Source organism: Monodelphis domestica, chromosome 1 (assembly GCF_027887165.1).
Source record: "Monodelphis domestica isolate mMonDom1 chromosome 1, mMonDom1.pri, whole genome shotgun sequence".
Taxonomy (NCBI): Eukaryota; Metazoa; Chordata; class Mammalia; order Didelphimorphia; family Didelphidae; genus Monodelphis; species Monodelphis domestica.
The window spans coordinates 338,619,688-338,637,605 of record NC_077227.1 but is presented as its reverse complement, the minus strand read 5'-3'; the positions used below and the strand labels follow the sequence as shown (position 1 = coordinate 338,637,605).

Below are 17,918 nucleotides of genomic sequence, written 5' to 3'. Positions count from 1 at the left end.
CCATTCTTTCTTGCCAGATTAGGTTAGCCCAATTAGGAAAAAATATTGGTCTGGAATATGCAGTAGTCTACTAGTTGTTATAGAGATCCTGGACCTGTCCTAGGGGGGACCCTGACAGAATTAGATGTTAAAGTGCTGCTATCATACCAACTTGCATCTGTGGTATTTTGACTTATAAAAAATTATTTTTATTATCATGAAAAACACACTTCCATATTGGTCATTGTTGTAAGAGCATGCTCATACATAACTAAAACCCCCAAATAAAACCATAAATACACTGATGTGATGTTTGATCCATATCCATCCAACTCCAGCAATTCTTTCTCTGAAGGTGGATAGCATTTCCCATTATTAGTCTTTTAGGATTGTCCCACAACACTGCTGAGAGTAGCCAAATTTTTACAGTTGATCATTGTACAATATTGCTGTTACTGTTTATAATGTTTTCCCAATTCTTCTTATTTTGCTCTGTATCAGTTGCAGATCTTTCTAGTTTTTTTCTAAAATCATCTTCCTTTTCATTTCTTATAGCACAATAGTATTCCATCACCATCATATACCACAATTTGTTCAGCCATTCCCAAATTGAGGGATATCCCCTTACTTCCCAATTCTTTGCCACTGTCAAAAGAACTGCTGGCATTTTTTACTTTTAGAGGGTTGAGTATGTATGAGGTCTGCCCAGATCCTAAAGGACAATGTTTAGATGTAATAGCTCTAAATGTGGTTTTAGAATCTGCACAGATCTCTCAGGTAGCTTAGGTTTCTTATTTTATTTGCCAATCTCATAGCACTTTGCACTCTTCTACTTAAATTCCACTTCCTATCCTGGTGCTGATACTACCTGAGGAAAGTGCAGCCTCTTCCCATCTTTTCATCTTGTGAAATTCTTATTGGTAAGGGAAATCTTCCACAAAGGAGAATACCAGGTCAGAACTCTAGTTATTTGTTATTTTATTATTGTTTGTTATTATTATTTCTTATCTCTTTCCCTCTGGCAACATGGATAGCCAGGCCACCTCCTTTTCAGGTCATACATATTTTTGATCATGTATTTTATGGTTCTTACATAAAAGTCATTGTTAGCAATATCATGCAAACTACTTAATTTATGATATGGGTCATTATATTGCCTTTTGAATTATCTACAATTTTTGATGGGCAGCTAGGTGGTAAAGTGGATAGAGTGCCAAGCCTAGAGTCAGGAAGATTCATCTTCCTGAATTCAAATCTGGTTTTAGATACATACTAGTTGTATCATGCTGGGCTAGTCGCTTAAGGGTAGATGAATCATTTGATATATCAGAGAAATTGTTGCCAAACTCCCACTACAACAGGCTTCCAAATATTAATTCGTATTTCTGAATTTGCTTTATCTTTTCTTCTAAACTCTAAATTCAATGAGAAGAGGGCCTGTTTATTTTTGTAGTTCCCACTGAGCAGAGCTTAGCGTAAAAGATCTGCTTAATAGTGGAAAGTGGAATGGAGGGACTAAAACTCAAATTGAGAGTCAAAGGAGCTGGAACAGAGCTGAATTCTTTCCCGCGCAGGTGCGGGTCCGACCCATCTTCCGGCTGCTCAGTGCGCAGGCGCAGAGCTCGAACCAAGATGGCTGCCCCCGTGGATCTGGAGTTGAAGAAGGTAAAAGAGGGTCTTGAGTGGGAAGAGTCGTCCCTAGGGAGTCCGAGGGACCCGTGAACGAGGAAGTTGAGAGAGGCACCTGGCATGACGGAGGAAAGGGGGGTTCTGGGGACCCCAGGAGCCTGTGCCAGGGCCGGGCCTCCTCCGCGCTCTCTGGGGTTGTGAGTCCCTGGAGGTCGGCCTGGGTCCATCGGCGTTACTTTTTTCGGCCTCCGCGCCGAATGTTCGGGCTCCAATTCATTTGTGGAGCCCCTGAGGCTTGGGATGGGTGGAAGGAAATCAATATTCCAGAATAGAAAGGAGCACGAAGCTGTTTTCTATCAAAGTTGGGGAGATTCCAAGATTGTTCGTGCTTGAACCACGCCCCCCCAATGGAATCGCCATTGCCTCTCCAAGTGCCCTTGCAGAATAAGCATCAGTTATGTTTTCAAGCACCTGATCCCTCAAAAAAAAAAAAAAATCACAGTATGAATTAGATTCGAATGGGAGCTAAGAGCTTATATAGTTAGCAAGAATATTGGAACCAGAGTCAGGATAAATTCCATGATAGAGACCCTGTTTTGTTAAACTATGACTGGGCAAGTCTCATCCCTGGGCAGCTGTTTCTTATACTATAGAATGAAAATGTTGCCTTCTTGGTACCGGGAGGACTAGGGAGGACTAGGTAAAGATCAGGAGTCGGCTCTCCTTGTGGCAGAGGAAGGAAGAATATTGTCATTTAAGGTCACTATCCGTTGTTTTCCTTGGGGGGGGGGGTCAAAAAGGAGAGAGAGGTTCATTGGAGGGGCGGTTATCCAGGGAGACCGTCTTGTTTAAACAAAGGCATCGATGAAACTTACTTTCAGTTCAGAAGAGTAGAATTATAAGAACTTTAGACTTGAAAGTTAGAATACCTGGGTTTGTTTCCAGGATTTAGAGTTCCTTAGAATTCTAGCTCTCATACTTACTAGCAGTGTGACTGATGACCTTTGTGTTCCTTAATTTTCTCGTTTATAAAAATGGATAATAACATTTATTCCATCCCTCTTACAGAATTGTCCTGAAAGGAGCACATTGTAAAGCACTATGTAAACAGGAGTTATTATTAAATACTTTTGAGTATCCTTCTTTTATCAATAGAGCTCTTTTCCCAAACTTTTGTAAGTCCCTCTTGATTTTAGCAGGAAGTTTAGAGTACCTGATGTTCTTATAGTACTTTCTATTTCAGACTTTCAAGATCTTGTTTTTTTCCTTTTGATTTGTTTTTAAAGGCAACCTCTGGTGTTGCCTAGTTAGGGGAAAAAATCCAAGTTTTCCCTATCAAGTAAAATCAGAATATTATGAATTTCTGTAAATTTCTGCAAATCATGCCTTCTAAGTATGTATATTTTCCTAAACAGTTTCAGGTCTTTAAAGTACTTCAGGAGAATTATGATAGTTCACCCACTTAGAACCCAGTCTAGAATCAGAGATTTGGAAGGGATTTTAGAAGATGTAAGTCTAATCCTCTCATTTTATTTTGAATTAAATATTTTTTTTTTTAGGGATAGAAAGAGTCTTCTAAATCATCTGGTCAGCCTTTATTTCTTAGAAGAAGAAACTTAGACCTACATAGCTTAAATGATTTGGCCAAGGTTTCACAACTTGTAAGTGTGTAAAGCCAAGACTGGGACCTAGTTTCCTGATTCTAGGGCTCTGTTACACTATACTTTGATGATATATTTAGCCTTGCTCTTTGTAAGAGCACGTGTTTGTGCATTTCTTCTCTTAGAAAAAATAATTACTAAAATGGGTTTGTGCTCTTAAGCATAGTATGAGTTTATAGTTTAAGAGAAGGCAGATTGAGTTTACAGTGAGCATTATACCTCACTTACCTCTTAGCCTAGGTGTTTGAATTTTTGTTGTTAAAATACAGGACAAATTTGAATAGAAAATTGTAAAATCCTAAATGCAAGTTAAAAGTGCTTCAAAGTTATTTTAACCACAAGATAAACAATGATAGTTATTCATGAAAGACAGTTAATGTATTTTGGTTTTTAAAAAGTAGGCTAAAGATTTTATTTTTAAACATTTCCCCAGTCATTTATTAGTTGGAGACCTGTGGAAAAAATTAAGAATTAAATAATATGAAACAAGAGTGAGGGGAAAACAGTGAGAGTGAAATTTGAGCTATGGTTTTGCTTTGCCTTAGTAATGGTAAATGCTATTATTAAGGTATAAATTTGACAGCATGTAAAAATCATTCCAGAAACTTCAGCAAGAGTATTCATGGACAGTGTTTATCCCCCAAATTAGGTATGTGTAAACAGTAGTAGAATTTGGCCTGGTGTCTATGGGGAAATCACAATATGATTCCATAACTGAACAATCTTGTTTTTTTGTTCTGTTGTAGTAGTCATATTCTGAACATATTACATGTATGGTTCACATTTTTGCATTTTCTCTCAATTTTATCTCTTATATCAATTATTGTCTAACTCATTCATTTGGTATTTACATACTACTTTGTTTTGTTATCTTTTTAATGTGTACTGTCTCTCCAACAAGTTTTTAGCTTCTGTGAAATCAAGGATTTTCTCTAATACTCTTCCTGTTTGGACTTCATGGAGCACTTTACACCTTTCTAATTAACCTATTATGAAATAGTATGTATTATTTTTCAAGTGCCTTCTTTTAGACTGTAAACTTCATGAGAGTAAAGTATATCCAAACTATGTTTATGTAAGCTCTGTGGCTTATCATAACTTTTTTGCTTATTTCCTTCCCAGTGCTTAGAAAAATGTTCAGTATTCACCATAGTATTTTATAAATGTTTGTTGAATTTGGATTTTCAGTGCTGAGAACAATTTCTTACATATAGTAGTTACTCAATAAATATTGGTCAGTCAGTAACTGTTACTCTACATTTTTCGGTTAGTAATAAGGCCTTGACTGTTGACAATTTGAAGCTAAACTTGCAGGTTGTGAATTGTATTTTGGACTCGATTTATTAGCTGGAATTCAAATGCTTTATCAAGTTATTGACTTTTTTGTTTTTGTTTTTGTTAGGCTTTCACAGAACTACAAGCCAAAGTTATTGATACTCAGCAGAAGGTGAAGCTTGCAGATATCCAGATCGAACAGCTAAATAGAACAAAAAAACATGCACATCTTACAGATACAGAAATTATGACTTTGGTAGATGAGACTCACATGTATGAAGGTGTAGGGAGAATGTAAGTAAAATACTTTTATTAAAGGGGTGACTCTTGAGTGGTTCGTGACTGAATAATTCTGTAAAAATTGTTTTATTGGTGCTTTGAGAATTTTTTAAAAGTATGTGTCATTTTTGAATATACACTCCTTTCCTTCCAACTCTATTAGAACTTTGCCTTTTAACAAAGAAAAATTGATCAAAACAAAGCAATGTTGACCACATGCAACAATGTAGTTTTCCTTTTGTACTCAAATGAACACTTTTCTTCCTTTAAGGTTAGCCAAACAAATCATAGCAATAACAAAAGTTAAATGAACAGACAACTGACGTAAATATCTAGTAATTGCCAGTGTCAAGCGTTTTTCAAACATGAAGGATAGCAACTTATACAAAAGAAGTCCTAGGAAATCAGTTCTATCTTGTGCTGTTCTTTATGACCAGCCATGTAAATTCATTTCCATTCATGATGTGGACCAAGTCTTCTTTATATTTCCTTAGTAGGAAAGAAAGTATAGAAACATGACTGCAAATCAAATTCCATTACAATTTAGTTGGCACATCTGTTTTTGTTAGTGTTTGTTCTTGTAATCAAATTTTGTCTAAGGGGATCATTGTTTGAGGTATGCTGATACTCAATACAGAGATTTTTATTGCTTAAAATTGAATCTCTGTATTGAAATATTGTGTTTTATGATTGTAATTAAGCTCAACATATTTCAAAAAATGGCATTATGAAAACAAGTCTAGGTGCATGAGAGCCTCTATTCTCCTTGAAAAGAAACTAACAATCGGATTACTTCTCATTTTATTCTCTCATATTATATATTATACAACAAATTAACATGCAGCTTTTTGAAGCTAAACATTTTCTAATGAAGCATGTTTTAAGAGGAAGTAAATCCCTATTTGAGTTAGTTGTTGAGACATAGTAGAAGAGGGACGATGACAAAATTAAAACCTTTGACTATGTGGCTGGGCAGCACCGACTACATATTTGGCATTCGATGCATGATAATTTTATCCTTAAGTCTTAAAATGACAGCACTAAATTCTCTAGGGCCACTGCCTGTTGTGCTGAATTTGAGTTCCACATCCTTGTTCTTTGTTTGCAGCATCTAAGGAATTTCCAAATTAGAAAATTGGGATCACTGTTTTTTACCTCTTCTTTAACCATTGGAGAGTTCTCATTTTTCATGAAATTTTTTCCATCAAGTAGCTAGGAAGATACTTTTTTCTATCAAGTAGGTAGGAAATTGGCAAATTTTTCCATTAAGGTAACTTGACATAATTAACTTAAGGACAGGATAGATAATTAGTTCATGATAGATCTTTCCAGAATATTTAAGTAAATACTGGTTCTTTTTTAGAAAAAAGTCTCCCTATAAGCATTAGATATAGTAGTATTCTGTGGTTAAAAACTTAACTTTTAATTTTGGCTTCAGTGTTTCCTATATCACATTAGCATATTGAGTTTGCTCCTGTATGATAGGGGCATGTAAGGTGAACAGAGTTTGTTGTTTAGCTAGAATGAGAATGCATTATGAGAGAGAGAAGATTTGTTGAGTATCAAGTCTAGTCACAAGGACATTCCCTTTCTTGATGCTAAGCCTGAACTATCTATTTATGAATTTGTATTCTTGGGTGCAGTATCTTTGTGATTCAGTTCGTTTTTTTTTTTAATTTCCAGTCATTATCCTAGTTAGTCTTTTTTGGGCAATGGAGAATATATTAATAACATCACTTTTGTGCATTATTTAGGTTTTAGGGTTTGATTTAGGATCTGTTATAGCATTTTGTGAATGATGGATTTGATTACTTCCTCATTTTAATTCTGAAATTATTTACATCTTTTAAAAAAATCCTTTGGAAAAAGCAATATCTTAGGGTAAAATAATCAAACATTGGAATAGATTGCTAGTGACTCAGTCTAGAAGAAAGAAAAAAATATGATATGAATTGTTAAAAACAACAAAAATGTAAGAAAATCACTTCAGCAAAGAAATTTATAAAACCACTGCTAGGTTAAGTGCCTTTCAATTCCTATTTTGGGGACAATTGATAGTAAAACTTATACAATGGCTATTCTTGGTTTAGTATAAGTAAAATTAAGTTTCGTGGTAAAAGATGATGAATTGCTATATACTGTAAGTTGTGAGTATTCATTGCTATATTCCAAGCTATATTCCAGCCCCCTGGCGTGTTGCCAACGCATTTTCATTCTCTTACTTCATATTCTTTGGAGAGGCTTGTTATGTAGCCTGATACTACTACCACCAATTTCTAGTTTTGCTACTTAAGCTGTTTGTGAGCTGACCTCACTGTGCTACTTTGAGAACCATGATGAAAGTTACAACTGTGGAGTGATCTGTCTGAATATTTGGAAGAGTTTGCCTTTGTGTCCAGAGTGCAAGTAGGCAGAATGTCCCTTGCATCTTTTTTGATTGAAAAAAAATTTTTATGATGGTGCATGTAATTTTCTCTTTACCTTATTCAAAGTAGTTGAACTTAGTGAGAGGAATATTTTTTTCTATTGTAAGAACTGTATTTGAAAGTGCATGTAAAATGCCATTTTAAAAGTGATAAGGCATTTGAATGGTTAGGAAAAATTGGGCTGTGGATATTTTTCTAAGTAAAGATATGACACTGTTTTCATGCCTTATCTATTTTTCTGATACTGTTTCTCACTGGTTATTTTGGTTAAGCACTGCATGAATAATTTTCATCCTTTCCAAAGAGAAATTAGATGTTTCTATGGGTGGAACTTGAGTAGATTAGCCTTTAAGAAGAATGGTTTCTGCCCTTTTAAAGCTTAACAGAACTGTAAATAACTGGACTATTTTAAACCTAATTTAGAGGTGTGCCACATTTCTGTTTTTGTTTTTAAAAATTTTTTTTGTTTTTGTTTTTACATTTGAGGAACTAAGAATGAACAATGGTATAAATCTACCAGCTAGTTAAGTGTCTAGCAATGCAGAAATTACTGTTTGGGAACTGTGCTTCTATTTCTATTTGGTTAAGTAATTTAATAGTCTGTAACTATTGAAGGATCCAGAAGAGTAAAACTTAATGTAAATATAATACAGGTGTAAAAGTGAAACAGAGTAGATATAGCTTTGATACAAGTCAGTTTTTTTGGGGAAAATTTAAAGTTTTAACTACTTTGGCAGCTGTTTAGAAATCTGGACTCTTCTTGAACTTTTTATTTAAAATAATATATTGGTTTTGTTATAGTTGAAGTTATTGCTTGATTTATCATTTGAGTAGCAGTATTAATTAATCCCAAGATAAAATAAAATGTTTGTAGTTTCCCTGAATGTAGTTATATTAAATTGAAGAAACATAATAATAGCATATTACAACTATATTTTAGAATAATGTCAATTCTCTTATTTTGCTTCCAGGTAATCTTATGCTGTAAAAAATCTGCTCTATAAGTTTTCTACTAAGTGATTAGGTGCTGAAAATGGAAAAATTTTCAGTATAGAGAAATCCTGATTTATTTGTGTAATCTGATTTACGAATCATGTTTAGAGATTATGGTGCAATAATATTGCAGTGGTTTTGATGTAGAATAATGTTTTGAACAGATTTGGCCTAAGTATATTTTATATTTTTAATTTTTGAATCCTAGTTCCTTTGATGGAATAAATGCTATACTTTTTTTTTTTAACAGAGAAGCATAGGCCAATTTACGATGTAAGATAGGAAGAATTCCTGATGCTGGTCTTACTTTAAGAATATTTCCTCTACTCCAGGCTCCCATGGTGGTTTTTTTTTCTGACCAATTTTATGTCTTTGTTCTCATTCCTAAGGGTATTCTGCTTAAAGAAAAAATCTTTTCCTGTTATTCAGGGAAAAATTACTTAAGTACTGTTGCCACTGAATACATATCATAACTTCAAATGTATAAACCTCCAAAAGCTTTAGTCTTCCTGATGTCATGCTTGTAGACAGTGAGTCTTTTGAGTAATGTCTTCTTTCTTTAACTTGCAAGTAATTTAAAAACTTGATATTTAAAATTGATACTCAATTTAAAAACAAAGTGGCTTCTTAGAATAACATCCCTTTGTTCATGACTGAGGAATTTAGGAAATGCTTCTAAGCTTTTGTAGCAACTGTATAACTTTTCTTCTTTAGAAGATTGTTTTCTATGATTCTTTCTCTATTTTTCTTTCAATCCCTAGGACTCCAAAGTTTTCACTGGAACTTAGACAAGTGGTTTTTAAGATGTTGCTAATCAGAAATCTATTATATTGTAAAGTTTTCAATTTGTATCTTTGAAAATAAGAACATGCAAAAGTCATTTTTTAATTTAACATACTTACATTGTAGGTATTTATTTTTTCCAAGGTTGCTTAAAAACGTATGTGGTATTGATGTATATTAGTTTTGTTGATGATTACCTTCCACATTTACCAGATAAGAAGATTCATACCATTTTTCTAAGGTGACATTAAAGAATTAAGTGATTCATGAAATTTCTTTAAAAGTAATTATTAATTGAAATAATATCAAAATAATTAAGTATACCTCTGTGTGTATAAGAAAGGAGGAGAAATGAAAAGTGCCTTATGTTTGTTGTATTGGGGTAAATAAGAAAGGTAGAAATTTCTGAATTTTGTTACTTTGATATGGAAGAATTGTAATTGCATCATGACAAGCTGAACTTTTTTTAACCCTTATTTTCTGCCTTAAAATCAATATAATATATGATTCTAAGGCAGAAGAGTGGTAAGGACTAGGCATTGGTGGTCAAGTGACTTGCCCAGGGTTGTGCAACTAGGAAGTATCAGGGCAGATTTGAACCCAGGACCTCCCGTCTCTGGGCCTGACTCTCAATCCACTGAGCCACCTACTCTTAACAGGATTTTTGGTAGAAGAAAAACAGTAATAACTAAGCCATAGTCAGAGTTTTCTGATTTTAGCCATCACTTATCTCAGTGGCAAATTTAGGAGCAGAATGCTATTTAATCTGTTTGAGATGAGAAGACTTGTGTTTTGGTCAAAGAACATCATCTACTTAATGAAACATCCAAAAAAGAGTTGACAAGAAAATTGGTGACCTAGATATGTTGAGTCAGACTGTATAAATGAATAGAAACTATAATGTATTGCTTATACTCCATTTTAAAAGTCTTTTTACTTTTGTTGGGATTTGACTGTGGGTTTCATTCTAGTGTAGTAATTAAGATTGCAGATTGTTGCAGGTATAATTAGTACTTGTGCTTTTGTAAAGAATGTATGCTTGTGTTATTTTTAGAATTTAAGTTCAAATGTACATGTCAGGAAGAATGTTTGTCTCATGCTGTGACCAGGAACTCCAATTACTAGCTTCTTGTCTAAAGAAGATCAATTACTTTGGGAATGATATCAGCTTGTTTAGCCTCAAAGAAAACCCAAAATGTTCTTATACTATACAAAGAAGTTCCTTGTGCAGCAGCATAGATTCAGTACTAAAAAGTATATTTAAATAAATTTTTATTGACTTATTTTTTACTTTATCATGATTTTCCCCACTGTCTCTTCTCCCTTTCCCAGAAGACCATTTCATATAACAAACAGTATTTTAAAAGTATATTTAGGGGGCAGCTGGGTGGCTCAGTGGATTGAGAGCCAGGCCTCAGATACTTCCCAGCTGTGTGACCCTGGGCAAGTCACTTGACCCCCATTGCCTAGCCCTTACCACTCTTCTGCCTTGGAGCCAATACATAGTATTGACTCCAAGACGGAAGGTAAGGGTTTAAAAAAAAAAGTATATTTAAATAAAAACATAACTGTACTAAGCCCTGCTTTTTATGTTATTTTGGCCTACTATAAAAATTTTGGATTGGAGTATATATACATTTAGAACATTTTTTTCTGGGTAGTGCCCAGAGAAGAGTCACTGTTGGGTTAATTTGGTATTCATTTGGGTTCTCCAGTGTGCCTTTTTAAGGTGCTTTTTATCTTTCCCATGGATATATTTATTGCATATAAGATTTAAGAAAAGTTAGGGAACATTATTGAAATCTTTATACTGAATTATAGACTTCACAAAAGCTTCCAATTTCCTTAATAAATCTGGGCTATGGTAGTTCCTGAGAAAGTTTGACTGCTTCAAAAAGTTGACTAAAGGTCTAAAACAAGATGTATTGCTTCATCAGCTTCCTTCACTGATCTATTTGATATTGTCAATGGAATGAAGTAATATGTATGATAGGAACATTTTTATTTAACCTATTTTTTGTATGTCCATACCTTACAGTGAAATAAGGGACCTAAAAGCTCATATCAGAATATTCTTTTGGACATCTGCCTACTCTGTGCAATGTCAGAAGTCAGGAGACAGTTTCTATACATTATAAAAGTATAGGTAGGGGCAGCTAAATGGCTCAGTGGACAGTCAGTCCAGGAGACAGGGAGTCCTGGGTTCAAATGGCCTCAGATACTTCTCAAGTGTGTGACCCTGGGCAAGTCACTTAACTCCAGTAGCCTAGTCCTTGCCATTCTTCTTCCTTGGAACCAATACTTAGTATTGATTCTAAGATGAAAGGTAAGAATTAAAAAAAAAAAAAGCAGGAGACAAAAGGAGACATGCATATGCTCAGGCTGCTTTGCAGTTAGTGAAGGACAGTACTTTGGACTAATGATAAATTGAGAAGAATGTTTTAGGTGCCACTCCACACCTGACAGATCCTGTATTTGCCTATGAGTTTTTAACTGTTTTTCTATTAGATTATTTAAACGACAAAGAGGTACTGCTATCAAAGGAATAATGAAACCAATCAAAAAGTCTAGTACCAACAAGTAGCAAATTCTAGACCACACTAAAAGCTTGCTGTATACCATCAAACCAGTGGTAGCCTCTAACATCTTAAAGAATTCTGATTCTTGACTCTGGCACAGATGTCACATTTAGGTTTTTTTAATTTGGAAAATTTTATTAAATTAATTAATTTAGAATATTTTTCTCTTGTTACAAGATTTATGTTCTTTCCCTCCCTTCTTCCCACCCCCCTCCCATAGCCAATACACAATTCCACTGGGTTTGACATTATATTTAGTTTTTTTTTTTTAACCCTTACCTTCCGTCTTGGAATCAATACTGTGTATTGGCTCCAAGGCAGAAGAGTGGTAAGGGCTAGGCAATGGGGGTCAAGTGACTTGCCCAGGGTCACACAACTAGGAAGTGGCTGAGGTTAGATTTGAACCTAGGACCTCCCGTCTCAGCCTGGCTCTCAATCCACTGAGCTACCCAGCTGCCCCCACATATTTAGGTTTTTAAGGAGTTTCATGAGTATAGTATGTGAGCCCTACTGAATAGCAAGGACAGAGTGGCAGGACAGAGTCAATGTCCTGGTATGCAGCCAATCAGCTTGCTGGCATTGAAAAGATGCTCATTATATTCTGGATAGCAAGAATGGATGACGGATAGCTCGATTCTCAAGCAACTGTTGTTCAGTGAACAAATGTGTAGTAATGACAAACAATGTTTTAAGGATTTGCTGAACACTAATGCAATGTGGTTTAACTGTGAGTGACTAAAACACAGTGAAGGACAGATCAGCTGGATGTGTAGCTATGAGGAGGGGGATTTCTTTTTTGAATAAAGACTTTAGATCTGAGAGGCAGAGTAGTGAAAATTTAAATTAGTATCTGGTAATAAAATATTATATTTCTTGAGGTTTATTAAAGATTATTAGAAATCAAAGAATAAAGAAAATACAAAATAAGAAAACCACATGCCTAGGGCTGATTAGCCCATTCTAAGCTTACTTACTACATCTTGCAAATGGCCGAGAAGAGCATAGAAGAGTGAGAGGTAAGCGTTGCCGCCAGTTAAATACTCATTGTGATCTTGCCCAGGTGGAAACTCAGGTGAGATTATAGGGAATTCTGGGAAATACCAAGGACTTCTGGGGATTGAAGTCTAGGGTTCAAACCTCCATTTTACAATCCTCCTGAGGCCCGAGGAAGACTAGTCTCTCCGCTGAGTCTTATAAGCATACCAACTTTGAAATTAACCAATAATTGCTAGACGCATTGACAAAAATCCAGTTAGGGGCAGCCCCCTTTTGGCATGAAAGTATTCATACAAATAAATGTTCAATCAACCACACCCAAAGTTCATTCTTGATCTTCTCGTGCTGTGGTCTGTGGAGTGTAAGGATAATTTTTAGTGTTTTTACTTAAAATCTAAATAAGTGGTTGCCATGAGAAATTCCCAGATATGAAAATACCCAAGTCAGCTGGGGATTTATGAAGATTTTAATTAATAGAGAAGGAATTAAGGGAAGGAGAGAGAGAGAAAAAGATAATTAATTTAAACTACTCTGGCTCAGGCTGAGCCAAGCAGTAGTTAAAGGCCTAGGCCAAAGTGGCCTCCCTGAACCTCAGGGAGAGGGAGTCAGTCTTATCACTTACCACAAGACCATCTCCAAGCAAGCTCCAGTGCTCCACTGAATCTCCTGAACTGAGTTTAGAATCTAACTCAATTCAACTCACTCAGTTCAGGATCTAACTCAATTCCAAACTCTGAACTCAATTGCCTCCTGACTTTTTACCCCTTCCTTTTAAAGAAATTTTCTCTTATGTCACCTCCCCTAAATTTTCACGTCTACCAATCACAATAGACACTTTTTTTCCGGGACTGCCCATTCTTAGTTCTCACCTTCTTTGGTTTGATATCTTCTGAGTACTTCACACCTCTTTGTTAAGCTTGCCTTTTTGTAAGTTACTTGACTTTTTTAGGTACTAATTTAAGTTTTACAGGCACTTAACACCTTTTTGTATTAGATCTAAAAATAGACCTATCTTAAGGTGCTAGCTTTACTATAAGGTATGAGTTAGGGACTTTCATTGTTCAATCAGGAGTTTACAACTTTATTTTCCCCTAAGGCACTGTCTGAGTAGGGTGGAATAATTTTAAAAGTTCCTAATGCATTCCTGATTCTTGTAAGACCAAGTATCTCCATTGTTACAATAAGGGAATAGCTAAACCAAATCTTCTAAGGTACAGTCTGAGTAGTTTTTAAGATTCACAGGAAGCATCTTCATGGTATCTTCTCCAAACAGTTCAGTTTCTGGATTTGGAGAGGTAGCATGTTTCTTAACCTAAAATTACTCTCAAAAGGAATTTAAACTTTGCAATTTAAAATAATAATTTTTTTGCATTCCCCCCCAAAGAGGGTGTTTGAAAAACGCAGGGATAACTTAGGGATGCATGGCTGAGTTATGTGGTATATGAATCAATTGGTAAGAGAAATCAAAAACATTAAAAAAAATCCAAATGAAAAAAGATAATTTCTGGATGAAATATAGACTATCAAAGTCTTATGTATAAAAATTCTAAGTAAAGGAAAAATAAATTTATAACAGGTCCTTGAATCAGGGCCAAATTAAAATAATATAAGCAATTAAGCATTTACCCAGTCATTAGCCAGGACTAAAAGGTTGCCACATTACTTATGTAAGACAGAAAAGGGACTAGATTATAGGAGCCAAGTTTTGGTACTTGTCTATAAGTATTTTCACAAAGAGTGTAGATACAAGGAAGGCCTACATCTTAATGTATGTCAAGCGTTGCAACCTCGAGTCTCACACTAGGTTCAAGTCTTTTGTATTGGCTTAGAATTTTCATCAACCCCTTTGGGATTGGTTGGTCTCTGACCTTGTGCTCGATTGGTACTGTGCAATGGCTCTTTTGTATATCTTGTCCTGGAATCAGTCAGAATCATTAAGCAAAGTCCTATACTTTTTATTTCTGGCTTTTCTGGGAGTCCAATTATTCTTAAATTATCCCTTCTCCCTCTATTTTCCAGATCTATCACCTTGTCGGTGAGATATTTTATGTTCTCTTCTAATTTCTTGGTATTTTGGCTTTGCTTTATTAATTCTTGCTCTTTTACACGATCGTTGTCTTCCAGCTGCCTGATTCTGGCCTTTAAAACCTGGTTTTCCTTTTCAGTTTCATCATACCGGTTTTGTAGATGCGTGAATTTCTTTTGCATTATTTCCAACTTTTCCTCCCAGAAGGCTTCCATCTTTTTGGTCATTTCTGATTCAAATTCTTCATAGGTTTGTGGAGAGTTTCCATTTCCTTTGGAAGGTTTTGGAGCATTTTCTTTTATATTATCTTCTATCTGCTCTGTATTTTGTATTTTGGCTCCATAGAATGTGTCCAAAGTCGCCCCTTTCTTCGTATTTTTCTTGGTATTTTGGGGCTTCTGTGGTTCTGTCGAGTTTGCCATTTCTGAATGTGGAGGATTAGCTTTTCTTGTCTCTGTCTGGTGTTCAGAGGCTTTAGTCCTGGGCAGATGGTTCTATGAGCTTTCCCTGGGTTAAACTGAATATGCCTCACTGGAACTGGAATGGAAGGGTCGGACCACGTTGCTTTCCAGAAGTTGCCTTCAGAATCGCTGGCCGTGAGGCTGTTTCGTCGGCCTGCGGGGGGATGGGCTGCAGCTTTCCCAAGCTCTAGGGCAAGGACTTTCACTGAGACTTGGATAGCAGGATCCAGCCCGTGAGGCTGTCTTGCCCGCCCTGAGGGTTGCTGTTGTTTAGACCAGCTCTCTGCAGCGGAAGCCCCAGGCAGTAACTTTCACTGGGACTCGGGTAGAAGGCCCTGAGGGTTCTGCTCTCTGAGCCCGGTGGGGCTGCGGCTTCCGGGAGCCTTGGACTCTGCGCTCCTACCCCTGAGGTCCGAGTGATCTCGGGTTCTGGCTTTTGAGGGGAGCCGTACCTTTTGAACCGGGTCCAGGTCCAGGAGGAAGGTTCCCAGGGTCTGTGCTGTTGATCGTTTTGAATTTCGGCGCCTTAGGAGCTTATCGTTTGAGATCGGTAGGGAAGGGTTTTCCGGAGATCTGAACTTTAGCTTTCTCTAAGCCGCCATCTTAACCGGCAGTCCTATACTTTTTATTAATAAATGGCATCATTTTTTATAGTCTCAAGCTTTTGGGGCATGCATTAACATTATAGCAAATATATATTAAATTTATATTACTGCAAATCAAAAGAAATTAAAGAAAATCTTAATACTGGTGACATGTACTTCAAATATAAAAAGGAGAGAAAAAATAAAAAACTGAAATAGTATATTGCACATGTGATAAAAATATAATAATAAAAAAGTTTTTAAAATAAAAATATAGCTTATAGTCATTGACACACTGTCAGCTAAGGAAATATAGAATACAAAGTTTCTCACCAAAAATGAGATCCATTTCCTCTTCATACCTGGCCATGATCCACTGTGAGTATGAGCAAATGAATTTCACCAAGTAACAGTTTTTTTTATAAAGGACGGTAGTTCAGAATCCCCAAAATTCTCAATATCCCAATTAATTACAATAGCAAACAAAATCACTATCATTTTTTACATGAGTCTGCTGTATGACATATAAAGAAAATGGATACTTGTCACAAGATTTTCAGGTGTAGCAATGTTTCAACCTTGGCAAACATATTTTTAAACAAAGTAAAACTTATTTGGGTCTAGAACATCATCAAGAAATCTAGATATCATTAAAAAATGTGGCAGAGGAGTCTAGGAAAAACTCAAACCTCTGTACTGTTGGTGTTGGATAAAGTGAGCTGAAGAGTTATAAATGAGAGATGCTCCTCTTTTGGGAGTCATCCAGGCCCTGGGATTAACTTCCCAGCTCCTTTGGTAAATGAGATTGTGATGTCCCATCCGTTCACATTTTCATAAATGTGGGAGGTGGGGGTTATAATTATATTTCACTTCAGCTACTAAAATGGACCTTACCTCCTGTATGAAACAGGCAAAATGACCAGAGTTGTTGGGGAAAAAAATCTAAAAATCATGTCTAAAGACCCCTTAAAATCAATTTGAGATATTTAGCTAAATTAAATTTTCCAAAGGTTGTTATACAATTGTAACCAGTTCTGATGAAGTCTATCTATCCTCTATGTGACAATTTACAAAGTCAAAATAGAAAAAGGGCTGTTTTTATATAGGCTTATTCAATACTATTTGTTCAGTATAGTTATAGGGGAACAGTAACAGAATGTAAGGTAATTATAACCCAGTACATTAAAATGATTCAGTGTAACAGAATGGTATTGAATACATTAATATATGAACTTAAAACCACAAAATTAAATCTTAAACAAAACAATCAGTAAAATGCAATAAAATACAGAGATTTTTATAAAACATTGGAGTCTGAAAAGCTTTAAAAACATAACCTCTAGTCTCTCTAAAGTTCATTTTTTTATCCATTTAGATGCCTATTGTCAGAAGGCAGAAGATTGGTAAGGGGTAGGCAATGGGGGTCAAGTGACCCACCCAGGGTCACACAGCTAGGAAGTGTCTGAGGCCAGGTTAGAACCCATGACCTCCCATCTCTAGGCCTGGTTCTCGAGCCACTGAGATGCTCCCCCATAGTTAGGGTGGGTTTTAGGAATCTCAAATTGGGCCAAAGAGTTGCAGGGAAATGAAATTCTCTCCTGCATCTCAGGTGAGATAAATAAAAGAATCAGTGCAGTCATGAAAAAACATCCTTTTAGATAGGAAATACACTGGTCTCTCATAGAATACACCATACTTGTAACTTCCTATTTGGAGAAGTCTCTTCCTTCTCCTCGTTGTCCCCCCCTGTGGTCCCTTGCCACATGGAGGGTAATTGTAGCCTAAGGAAAGATCACCCCCATTTTTACCAGTTGGTTTTTTATTATGAAGACACAAGGGGCAGCTACCAGCAGCCTGGGTCCTGGGACTGAGCCTGAGTTGCTGGGGCTGGGGCTGGGGCTGGACCAGGTAAGCGAGATGGCTGGAGGCCAGGAGCAGGAGCTAGGCCGGCAGGGCTGGGACCAGGTGAGTGGGCAGGGCCAAGCAGGTCCGGAGCAGATGACTGGAGGCAAGAACAGATATCAGGAGGCAGGAGCAGGCAGCAGGAGCGAGCTGAATCAAGAAGGTTTGCTGAAAAGCCTTGGAGAAACGTGGCTTAAAAAAATTATCTAGGCAGATGTTCCCTCTACAGCTGATCAAAATAAGCTATTAAAAGCTGAACTTATGGATAGTCACAGTAGAGAAAAGTTTTAGGAAAGTTAAGAAGATTGAGGGTATTTCGTCACAACCAACGTGGTCAGCCAAAAC

The 17,918-nt window shown here is 36.2% G+C and overlaps 1 protein-coding gene across 1 annotated transcript in view; it reads left to right on the top strand.

Moving 5' to 3' along the window:
- Window positions 1-1,534: 1,534 nt before the first annotated feature.
- Window positions 1,535-17,918, top strand: part of PFDN1 (prefoldin subunit 1) — a 58,992-nt gene continuing 42,608 nt past the window's right edge. Inside the window, exons 1-2 of the mRNA XM_001368516.4 lie at window positions 1,535-1,644; window positions 4,672-4,838. Coding sequence (XP_001368553.3) covers window positions 1,612-1,644; window positions 4,672-4,838 — 200 coding nt within the window. The 5' untranslated portion in view covers window positions 1,535-1,611. The remainder of the gene's footprint in view (window positions 1,645-4,671; window positions 4,839-17,918) is intronic.